This window comes from Montipora foliosa, chromosome 9 (assembly GCF_036669935.1).
Source record: "Montipora foliosa isolate CH-2021 chromosome 9, ASM3666993v2, whole genome shotgun sequence".
In the NCBI taxonomy this organism is placed as follows: domain Eukaryota; kingdom Metazoa; phylum Cnidaria; class Anthozoa; order Scleractinia; family Acroporidae; genus Montipora; species Montipora foliosa.
The window spans coordinates 28,065,054-28,077,553 of record NC_090877.1 but is presented as its reverse complement, the minus strand read 5'-3'; the positions used below and the strand labels follow the sequence as shown (position 1 = coordinate 28,077,553).

General features: G+C 39.1%; 1 protein-coding gene across 2 annotated transcripts in view; it reads left to right on the top strand.

The window, feature by feature from the left end:
* Positions 1 to 6,423, top strand: part of LOC137969397 (ankyrin-repeat and fibronectin type III domain-containing 1-like) — a 210,957-nt gene extending 204,534 nt beyond the window's left edge. For both annotated transcript variants that reach the window (XM_068815613.1, XM_068815614.1), the window contains exons 28-30: positions 212 to 398; positions 2,868 to 2,956; positions 4,688 to 6,423. In XM_068815613.1, coding sequence (XP_068671714.1) covers positions 212 to 398; positions 2,868 to 2,956; positions 4,688 to 4,984 — 573 coding nt within the window. In that variant the 3' untranslated portion in view covers positions 4,985 to 6,423. The remainder of the gene's footprint in view (positions 1 to 211; positions 399 to 2,867; positions 2,957 to 4,687) is intronic.
* The last annotated feature ends 6,077 nt before the right edge of the window (positions 6,424 to 12,500 follow it).

Below are 12,500 nucleotides of genomic sequence, written 5' to 3'. Positions count from 1 at the left end.
AGAAGAAAGCAGAGAAAGTGATTTAACTATTAAAGCAGCGATCGGAAACATCAAAACAGGGACAAAATCGAAACTTTTTATTTTCATTAACCCTACAGGCAGTAAGATTAAATAACCAGGGAGCTCTGCTTTTAGGCTTGGCTAAATCTATATATTAGTCTTAACTGTCTCAGTTTTAAATTGCGTATAATGATTACAACTGACTCTGCAGGAACTGGACGAGTCATGGCAAGGAATGCGTTGGATACTAGATGCCCTTCACTACGCAAGGGATCGGCAAATCAGGGGTGGAATACCGCTAGTCGAGGTGTTGGAGTATTCAAATTCTCATCCAGATGGCCAGTGCTGTGTGTCTACGTCGGATTTCAGGGGGAAAGTTATGTGCAATGGCGGGAACGGTGAGTTAGAGACAGTTCGGCAACTGTTATTCGTAAAAGCGTTGGGGTGACATCCTGTGCTCATTAGGGAGCTTACGCAAGGACAACGATGACGGCTACAAGAACGCCACAAAACAATAGCTCTAATGAGAAAAAACAAAAGCTCAGCATGCCCCGCACGTGCGTTTTTCATTGTGGTGCATTTCTTTGCCATCCTCGCCCTGACAACAACGGGAATTGAGCAAATTTCAGGTTGTGTAAAGGACGTGAGAACATGACGAAACATTTTTACTTTTGTCACCAAAAAACCACACCGTTCATGCTAATTTTATTCCCACAATGTTGATACACACTTTCCATTCCGAACGGCTTGGGGTTGTAACGAAATTATTACAAGTACGGGAAATAGTATTTTTAGACGACGTTCTCGTTGCCGTCCCCGTCTTCCTTGCGTAAGCTCCCTATGGTGACGTGTGCTTATTACCTGCAGACATAGTGATTCTTCACGTTCCAACCAGTTTTCCACCACTTCTGTAGAAGGATTGACTCTACAATACTGATCACCAAACAGCTAGGTTGTGGTACTGTGTGAAACCACAATTTTTGACCAACAAAATGCGAGCAATGTGGTGACGTAATAGGTTACCATAGCTACACGAGAGTTAGATTAAACATTTTGTCTTTAAATGGTGAACGATGTAGCCTCCATATTTTTATTTCTGCAATTGAAACTCTTTCCTTATCGACAAAAGTATTCTGGGGAGGGGGTTCAGAGCTACCTAATTTGAAAATTTAAGGTGACTGTGAATCCACTCCAGAGAGGTTTTTGAAATTTTTAAAAAGAAGGTGAATTTTTTAATTTATAAGACAAGTTTCGATGTTACAAACACCATTATCAGTTACAAGTGTTTGGAAAACCTTTAGGGCTAGTGGTAATCTCGGATTATTGAAGTGCTTCCGACAGTCGCTTAGCCTGTGTTTCTGTAGGGTTCCAATCTAGAAAACTAAGCATGTGACAAAAAGAGACTGTCATCAGATCGAGATCAGTACGCTTGTGAGAAGCCACGCGAAGGTGCCCCTGCAAACAACAAAAGAATCTTTGGGGCGGCTATTTTCGTGTCCCGCACAAAGAAAAATCTCCATTCCTTTCGGCAAGACCACACAATCACCCAATCTGAACAAAATTAGGACGCATTCTTCGATTGAACGCAACTATACAACAACTAAGCGAAGCATGCATAATTAACTATGATGAAGTGTCAGAAAATTGGTAACATATTTGAGTGAGTTACAAAGTGTTTGAAAGAATAGAAACTGTAGGAACTTTTGGACCAAGGTGAAGAGGTTTTTGACTTTATAAAAACTTTTATGATCAACAGTGCTTGGAATTTGTTCGATCTACAACCTAAGTTATAAGTTATACACCTTTTATTTCTGGAAATTTGGTCACGATTTCACAAAATAATCGAAGTACCGGGAAAAAGTCACTTACCACAGTTTTGCATTTTTCACAAGGTGCTGGCTATCAAGGGCTTCTAATCAGTATACCTTTCTTGACGGAATGATCATTGCAAATATTTTAGTCTTTAACATACCATCTGTAGGAGGTTTGTCACACGAGCAAAGAGACAGGGTAAATAACTCAGTGGAGTGAAGTTCTGATAGCTCATCTCTCTCTCTATGTCTTTCTCTGTCTCCCTCTATTTAAAGAGTTATTATCTCTTCCCCGACTGACTTGGTACTTGTAGACCATCCACGTCAGTAAAACTAAACTACGGTAAAACTAAAACTAGTCGTCCATTGGGAATCTAAAACAGGGTGTGGTACAAATTCATACGTCAGGCGAAACCAGTTGGCCACCAAGGAGCCACTTTCACATTACGATAACAGCCATTAATTGAACAACAGTAGTTTTACTAACACCAGTAAAACTAAACTAACCCAAGAGTTTGATTTCCAAGACACTGGGCACCAGTGAGAATGTGCGACTCCCTCATTGATGATAACATAATTGCCCTTGCTTTGCTAATTGACAACTTATAGCATTCATACGAAAGAATTGTGTTTCGTTCACTGTGTTAATTAACAATTGTTTACTGAAGTGGGGGTGAATAGTGGTGGATATTTACCGAGCCGCGAAGCTGACACTGAGGTGAATAATAGTTTTAGTATGTACCACACAAGTTGATTAATCAACGGAATTATCGATAAAATTTGCTCCTCGGTAATCAAAAGGAAACGGGAAGGCGTGTTGTTTTTCATCGTTTTTCTAGAGGTGAATAGTTTTTGCTATTCACCTCCGAGCTAGCCAATCAGATTGCAAGGAAAGCACTATTCACTTGTGTGGTATATACGAAAGCCTAACCCTAAACCAAATGTAAAAATATCAGTGGATAGTTGACCGATAAAGAGATAACCATGTTTACACATTGAAGTCATTGACAAGTGATAATTGTGTGGTAAACTTGATCTTACTTTTTCATCCGTCAGTTTCTTCATCCAGTGGGAATCTAATAGAGGGTGTGGTACAAATTCACACGTCAGGCGAAACCAGTTTGCCGCCAGGAGCCACTGTCACGGTACGATAACAGCCATTAATTGAACAACAGTAGGCAACCTTTAATGAAAAGTGTAGTACAATTACAGGTCGCCCCTCAAAACCCAACAGAAACATTTGCTATACAGGCTAATATGAAGACTGGGTAACTGTTACGGGCTTTCCAGCTGATATTGCACGGCTTTTATGTGATTGCGAATATGTGGAACCGCTGGTAAGAAGAGAGGCCTCTGCAAAATTTGTTAACGCGAGCAAAAGGAAAAAGAAAGTAAATCCCAAAATTACCCCTAATCATTTCTTTGAATCATGGGAAAGATTTGGTGGTATTAGATTAGATCTTGTAAAGACCTTGCAAAAGCTGAGGGCCCTCACAACTACCCAAGAATCGCAATGAATGATTCTTGGGTTAGCCAGATTACAACTGCAGAATCGATGGAGTAATCATTGATTATGAGCTCATTTGGCACAGCTATATTGAAAAATTGACAAAGAAAATAGCATCTGGCATTAGCACTTGTTCAATCTCGTCTATTGTAATGCAGGTTGGGGTGACTGTGGAGTAACTCTACAGGACAAACTTCAAAGACTCTAAATAGGCCTTTTGCAACAAACGATTACATGGTACAAAATCCGCCGTGATGGAGGGCAAGCTCATTATTATTCCCCCACTGGAACATCCCGTGTTTTGATCTCCAAACTATGATGTCGATGCGAGCCATTTTTTAGAGGTTCTTTGCTGAAAATCTCTTACCCACAAGCAGCAAATCCCCAAGAAAGCAACTTATCCGCTTCAAATCATCAGCATCGCTGAGTTCCGTAAATTAATTTCGTATCTTTTCTAAGCCAATTATCCGCAAATTCGACCAAAACGACTGGACAAGTGCTTGCTTCCCATTCTAAACTTGATCGTTTGTGCTTCACCGTGAGCTGGACAGGTCCGATACCAGATTCAAATTTGCTAGCCTAGTGACCACTGGTGCTCAAATAAATTGGAATGTAGGCCATGAGAGATGGCCAATAGGCCATTTCGGAAAGTACCATAATACTCTTTGTTTGTCTCCCCAAATTTTGCATAGGCGTTGTTTTTGTTTTCTCTTGGGACCATTGTAAGTCCCAAGAGAAACTGGAAACAATGCTTATGCAAAATTTGGGGGGACAAGCAAAGAGTATTTGGTATTTTCAGAAGTGGCCTAATCGTCCATATGCAAATCACTACGCTGAGGGAGTTGAATCAACTGCATTCGAACGCTTGTATATTTTCGCGGGGTTTCAAATAACTGATTCACACATTAGTGTTTTCCGGTCAAATGTAACGCATCGCATCCCCTCGGGGTAGTGATTTGCGTATGGACGAATTCACCATTCCTCCTAGCCTCTTAGTTCCAATTTTGTTGAACAGCCTTGGTCAATAAGCTGATGATGGTTTCAAATAGATACGTTGCTTTCTTGGGGATGTATTGGCCATTGTAGAAAGAGGGTTGGCTTCTTTGTCTCCAGCCTTCCCTTGTCTTAGAGGGATGAGAACTTCGGAGAAAAAAAAATCGCTGATATTGCACGTAAACCCGCCAGAATGTTGACATGTGAACGGCGGAGTGAAGGTAGGAAGGCTTTAGTTTTCAAGAATGCTATTCCTTGGGTTTCAACCTTTTGGATCAACATGCGTCATTCACTGTATTTCTAACAAACTACAATTGAGTTCTCCAAAGTCAACCGTGTTGTTGTTATGTGCTTATTTTATTTCTTGTTGGTTTAGCTTCACATCACTCCCAGCACCACAGCAGGCCAAGTTGTCAAAATGGTTGTACAGCAAATTCACAAGAAGTGCGGTCAAAAAATAACTGACAACTCTATCAGATGGCACTCTTTCTCTGATGTAAAAATTGAAGACTTGTGCTTGGTTGGAGTAATCAGCGGACAAGAAAAGTGTTTTACAGACGAGTTTAAACTACTACAGCTTCAAAACCCTTGGAAACGAGGAAAATTGTATTTGAGATTACGCTCAGAGGCCTGTGCTGCTGCTTCATCACCGGGGTATTTTACAAGTGTTTAGTGTCCACAGGACAAGCAAGAAAAGAAGCATGCTTTGGTTATTTCTTTTTACCCTTGTAACTCTCACAAGAATGAATTCGCTGTGTTTCCTTGATTTTCCACAGCAGAGTACTCTCATGATGATTAAAAATTATGTTCTTGAAAGAAAAGGACAGCTTTATGTCAGCAAAACAGTTCTTGTCCCCATAGCTGTCTTTTACAGAGTCTTCGGTGTGTGATGGAAGGCCGCTATTAACCTGAGATGGAAACTAGTGGCGGGCATTCTTCCTTGATGCACGGATCGGGTGTCAATCCTGGACTTTAGCGGAATTGGACTTTTGACTGCTCGTGGTCAAACTACTCTCATCTCATTGAAAGTTTTACATGCAGGTCACGACAAGATATGGGTTACGCAATTCAGAGTCATTTCAAACGAGATTTTGGGAAAAGTAGGATGCCGCCCCTGACCTCTAACGTGCGTTGGTTCTGGAGAAGGGACAGTTTCTTAGAAGTACACGATATTAGGGCGACTTCAGCACTATTGCCAGTTTGCTGTCGTGCCTGCTGTTATGATGCAGAAATTTCCGTCAGTGAGCTTAATTGAAGCAAATGCAAGATACACCTCAAGTCGCCGTTCGTTCTGCTCCAAAACTTTTATACTTAAAATTAAAATTGACTCCTTTCTTTTGTCATTTCTTTATTTATTATGAATTTAGCAAACATGAGCTATGTTCCTCATCACGGAGTAGGCGAAAGCCGGAGGGATTTTTAATTGAAAGCAAAGATATCTAACAATCTCACTGCAAAAAAGAAGGATTTTTGGAAACAGGATTTTTTCCCCCAAAGGAGCAAAGGCAACCCTGCTTGCAGGATTTCCTTTTGCCTGTTTTCTTTCATTTCCTTAGTTCTTTTAGGCATTAAAATATTCAAACTGAATTTCTATTTCAAAAAGGAATGTGTCCTTTGTTAAACAAGTTCGGTGAATCCATCGTAGTTAGGAAAACAAATTTTATGAAGTGTAAGTTATTACAATTGTAAATGAGAATATATTTAAGGAGCACTTGAAACTGTCTCAGCGAATCTCGTGTTATTGTTATTATTATTATTATTATTATTATTATTATTATTATTATTATTATTATTACTATGGCAGTAGATACGCATGAAGGGCACTACAGTTATTGGGCGTGAGATCACGTGACCAACCGCTGGAAATCCCTTTTTAAAAAAAACCTTAGTAGCTCTTAAAAACCTACTTAAATCTTAATTAAATCTATCTAGATTAAAATAATCGAAAATTATAAATCCTAAAAATGTAGTTTATAAAAGCTAGATAATCCTTGTTTTTTTCCTAAAATATTAATTCTAATTTCTATCCCTATCCCTTAGTGTCCCTAAATGACTAAATACAATAAAATGAAACTATATAACTATAAACAAAATTAGAATATATTAAAAACTTTCAAAAATATTTTAAGTGTAATTGTTTATCAGTTCAGTTCCGTGCTCATTGTTCATTGTTCATAGTCTAGTATCTTCATACTTCTTGCAATGTTTAGGGTATTTGTTAGCATGGCTTTCTGCATCTTTCTTAGAACTAGTTTACTTCTCTCTCCAACAAGACTTTGTACGGACTCCCTTACTTCTTTCGAGTACCTGCCCAATACGTCCATGATAATGTTATGCTGTGTGATTTTATAGCCTGGATACTGCTTCGTTAACTCCAATCGCAATGGTTCATACTTCCTTGTTTTCTCGTTGCTTTAACTACACGATTATCGATCCACGGGCAGCTCATCTCTATTCGAATAACTTTCTCTTCTTTCTTGTCAATGATTCGCACATCAGTACGGTTTGCTCGTACTTCTGTCTTTTCAGCAACAAGGCTATCACCCTCATAGACTGGTTTTGGCTTGATTGGCTTGTACCATGCGTAGTCTTTCCTGAGTACTAACTGGTAGTTGGCAAGAATCTTGAAGAACAAGATTCTGAGAACATTATTATGTCTCTCCACGTACTTTGATTGCACCAACGCACCACATCCAGCGAGGACATGCACGACACTCTCTGATTCTTTTCCACACATTCGACCGTTGTAGTCATGGGTGTTCAGCGTTTTGACTTTCTTTGCCAGGTACAGCTTTGTTGGTAGCAACTGTTGATATGACTCTTGCAGTCCGGCAATGGCGAGCATTGGTGCTGTCTTCCATTCATGCATCCAGCTGAAACAGGCTTTATTAAGATCATCATCTTTCCATCTGTTGACAATCAGTTTGCCTTCCCACTTCTGGTCCTCGACCTCTTTCCTTAACATGTTGACTTGTTCTTACTTAAGGGCTTTCTTGATCTGCTTTTTTTGGAATCTCTTCACCTTCCACGATACAGCACCCTTGGTGAGGATAGGATAACTTCAACTCCAGGTTCAATTCTCTTGCATGCTCTACTGCATCTTTGCCTAAGCAGTGATGGCCTCGTTCGGATGCTCTCGTCAAAATCTCATATGGTTGTTCTTATTGGGTTAGGGTTCTCATAAACCTTCTCAAAGCTGGCTTGATCCTGATCAGCTTGTATTCCATTATTATTATTATTATTATTATTATTATTATTATTATTATTATTATTATTATTATTATTATTATTATTATTATTATTATTATCATTATTATTCGATTCTCTCCAGTTTTCGGGTGTTCATTCCACTGGGTGACTCCCCATAGCTTAGAGAGACAACACTTTCCGCAACAGGTGAGCAGTTCCAAGAATGGCCGATAATTGTACACTTCCAGGTCTGCACGTTTTGATATGCTTCCAAACGCTACAATCACGATAGGTTATTATTATTATTATGCAGTATGTAGTACGTAAGTATGCTTACAAATATAAGTAGGAAAAGGCACTATTGTGTAACAATCCCTAGTGTTAAACCTATTTACAAACCAATTGGTAATAACTAACGAACCAACATTTGAGAAAGGAACAAGAGTTTATATTCCTTAATAACTCGTCGAAACCTTGAATGACCTTGCTATGTTTAGGGTGTACGATAAAACTGCCTTCTGCATATTAAACAAAACCTGGTTCCCTCTATCCAAACCTAAAAATTTCCTAACTTTCTCCGCCGTCTCCATAGAGTAGCCTCCTAGTACATCAACTATCACATTAAACTGTGTGATAGTGTGGCCGGGGAACTGTTGGCGCATCTCCCATCTCAACGGCGCATACTTGTCAGTTTTCTCCTGTTCCTTCTGTTCTCTGTTGGAAACCCAAGGGCAGCTCATCTCAATAAGGATCACCTTCTTCTCCTTTCTGTCCACAATTCTCGCATCAATTCTGTTAGCCCTGACTTCCGTATTTTCAGCAAATACTGGGACATCCCAGTACGTGCACGCTCGGTCATTCTTGTACTCGGGTTTAGGTGAGACTGGAGAGTACCAAGGGGGGATACACTGGATAAGATCTTTCAGGAACTCGAAGAAAAGGATTTTCAAGGCTGCATTGTGTCTCTGCATGTACTTAGTCTGTGCCAAGGTACCACATCCGCTAATCACGTGGGCCATAGATTCAGGCCCTTTTCCACACATACGACACGTGGTATTCGAGGTGGTCAGCGTCTTCGTCTTGCTCTGGTGGTACAGCTTAGTGGGGAGTAATTGCTGGTATAACTCATAGATTCCAGCAACAGTATGCACAGGTGCAGACTTCCACTTACTAAGCCAAGTGAAGCAGTCAATAACTTTGTTATCATCCCATCTTTCTCCGAACAGCTTTCCTTGCCACCTCTGCTCTCTTACTTCCCTCATGCTTCTCTCTTCTTGTCATTCATTCATTCATTCATTCATTCATTTTATTATTAGTTGAAGAAAATACAATGACAATCCTGCACAACCCGCAGATAGCAGAGCTAATCGAGGCGGGTTGTGCTTTTAAGGTGGCTGGTACCAGTTTCCTCGCGCGGGGAGTAAGTCACCTTCGTTGCGTCATGCGTGAGTAACACGCACGATACAGGCGCGAGATTTAAAACCTGAAAAACCAAAACAAATATGGCGGCGTGCGGCTTTTTTCGCGCAAGGACACTTTTGTACTGTTGGAGACGAAATTTTCATTTAAAAGAGACTTTTCCTGCTAGAACAACTTTAGTCAATTCTGTGTATTTAAGAAAAATTGTTTCTGGAATTCGATGTTTCCCAAGTTTTAAAGGCAACTCGATCGATAGTTACGGCCACAGGGAGCGTATAAAGGACTCGCAAAGTGGACATAAATATGGAGAATGGACACACCAACAAAAATCATTTTGCTTGTTCTTCTTGGCAACATTGTATGGGTTGCATTTTGTTTGCTCGACAAATATTGCGTATGCAGGAGATAGAGAAGACGAAACACTAAACTACGAGTCCAGGCGACACAAAGGATGCTTTGCTTCCAAACGACAAATTCAATCCGTAGCAAATCTGACCAGAGCAAAAAAATGCATAACCCAAGGCAACGAAAATCACCCTGAAGAGGAACAAGACTTTGAACCTCCAAGAAAAATAGAAACGAGGTCACAGGTGTGTTGTTTATGCGATAAATATTTATTGTTACGTCGTTAACATTGTGCCAAATGTTGGCTCAAATATCGCAAATTAGCTAGATCGACCATTTCCATTTCCTTCCTGTTACTTTGCCTTTTAGTTTGAAAAATTTAAATATCAGAAAGTAAATGGCTTAGCAAATATATTTTCATTACAGCAACCTAAACATGGGGTTGATATTTGTGGTACAAGACTGATTGAACTTCACGTTCTGCGAAATGACCTGAAATCTTGTTCAAACTGTAAAGAAGGTGAGTGTCTCTTGGTGTCTTCAGAAGTTTCTTGAAGCAATAGTAGGGAAGCAAAATTATAGTTTTCTACTTTTAAGAAAAATATCGTTTCATTGTTACCATACAAGTAGACTACAACACAATTGTGTACTTAAGTACATCACTAATATGAAGTAAAATTAGTGTAGAATAGAGTAACCTTTGTATTGATGTGAAGGTTGTTGACTCTTCAATTGCTATATAATCTCCAAGTCATAAAAAAAGGAACATTATTTTGTGAAAAATAGTTGAAAATATTACGAGTGATATTTTGATATCGAATTGTTTGTGAATTAAAATCTCAAATATCAGCGATGGAAGATGCTTATTTAGCTGTTTGTAATAGTGCCTGGCATTTTTTGAAATTATCTTACATGGGTATGAACAAAATAGTATGGGTAATCAAAAGGTGACAAGTGAAGTCAGGGAATCATCATTTCACCTACGCTTTGTCCAAAATCAAATAATTTCCTCAGCCCAAAGGCTCTGGAATTTATCTGATTTTGGACAAAACACAAGTGACTTATTCCCTAATTTCAGGAGTATACCATTTGATTAGCTATTAACATTATGGGTGACAAATTACGTTCATAAGACGCCATTTTGGCACTGTAGGAAAAGTTGCCATGGCAACATTATAAATTAACGCTGAAATTTCGCACCAAAATTAAGGAGTAATTTGTCATCCATGTTATAAGCTGAAATACAACTCATCTATGCCAATCAAATTGCAAAGTACAATACAATACTTTATTTGCCACCATCAATTTTACCAATATTGGAAGGTACACTGTGTATTCACAAGTTAGAGGCTTCAAAGGTCTTTTTTTTTGCTTACTACTAATTTATATTCTTCAATTTGTTGTTTTGTTGCCCCATTCAAGTTAATGTGATATTCAAATGCTTAGGTCCTTTGCCTTGTTGTAACCAAAACGTCCATAACAGCATGGATATCTCCATTTTGCAAATAGAAAACTAACACGATGTGGCAATAAAACAATGGAACAATAAAGGTCCATTCTTTTTCATGAGTACATTTAACATCCCTGAGCATGAGACAAAAAATAATATGATTTATCATTTGCTTTTATGCAACATTGGCTGAGAAACAAATTAGTCACTACATGTACATGAAGTTCATTTATTGCTTCAACAGGTCCATTATCCCTCGTAAACATTACTGGAGAAAAACGAAGTGGTCTTTGTAGTATCTTTAGCATTAAATGCAGCTACTGTGGTCACATAAATGAAGTGAAATCCTCTGGAGAACACCGAGCTGGAAACCGTGGTCCTCTTGTTAGTGATATCAACACAAGGGCAGTATTAGGATCCCTTAATGCTGGCATGGGGAATACACACCTAAATAATTTAGTGTCTGCAATGAACATACCAACCATGAATCATCGCTTGTTTAAAAGAAGAGAAAGGGAAGATGGCAATACTGTAGAGAAAGTTGCGAGGGAAAGCTGTGAAATGAACTTGAATTTAGAAAAAAAAGTAGCTAAGCAATCCACTGGTCCATCAACAGATGGCCTTGTTGGAATCGCAGTTTCTTACGATATGGGTTGGCAAAAAAGGGGAAGGGGACACAATCCTTCAACTGGTCATGGGGCTGCCATGGGTCTTGCTACTGGAAAAGTTGTTAGTTACTCCACCAGATGCAAGACATGTAGAGTATGTAGCCATAACAAATTAACTGGGAAAGACAAAAGGCATGACTGTCGAAAAAATCATAGTGGATCATCGAAATCAATGGAAAGAGATGTGGCCTGTGAACTGTGGAGTAAAGCTCCTAAATCTGGAGTCAAATTTTCCATTTATGTTGGGGATGATGATTCCACAACATTAGCAGACATAAAAAACAAAATTCCCTACGGTGTTGAGAAATGGTCTGACATTGTTCATGCCAAGAGATCGCTAAAATCTAGACTGTATAACCTTAGAGACCGTTTCAAAGGATCAAATTGTTCAGTTCTGAGTCCCAAAGTGATCAATTATTTGACTAAGTGTTTCAGTTACTGTATCAACCAAAATGTTGGAGATTCTAATTCTCTAAAGAAAGGCCTCAAAAACATTGTTCCACATGCATTTGGGGATCACACTTGTTGTGATACTTCATGGTGTGGCTACAAACAAAATCCGGCAGCCTATAAACACACAGATTTGCCATATGGTAAAGATCTTTTTGGAGACTCACTCAAAAAGGCTTTAATTGATATTTTGGAGGAATATTCAACTGACATTGTGGTAAACAAACTTGCCCCATGTGCAAATTCACAGCGAAATGAAAGTCTCAACAGCACTGTAGGTTCTAAGAACCCTAAAACACGTTTTTATGGGGGCAGCGAGAGTAACAACTTCCACGTAGCATGTGGGGTGGCACAGACCAACATTGGTTATGACTACATTGGAAAAACATTGGAAGCCCTTAATTAATATTGAGCCTGGTTATTACCATAATAAACATGCTAATGCAATGGACAGGAAGGTTATTTGTGACAAACAACGAAAAGGGAGAACCCAATTCAAGCGAAGGCGGAACCAGTTATCTCAGCAACAAAATCAACAAGCATTGAGAACGGAAGCAAATGAAGGAATCACATATGAGTCATCAGTGGGTTTAAATCTGGATACATCCAGCAAAAGAACAGAGCCACAAATTGTATTTGATGTGCCTACTAAATTATCACAAACAGAA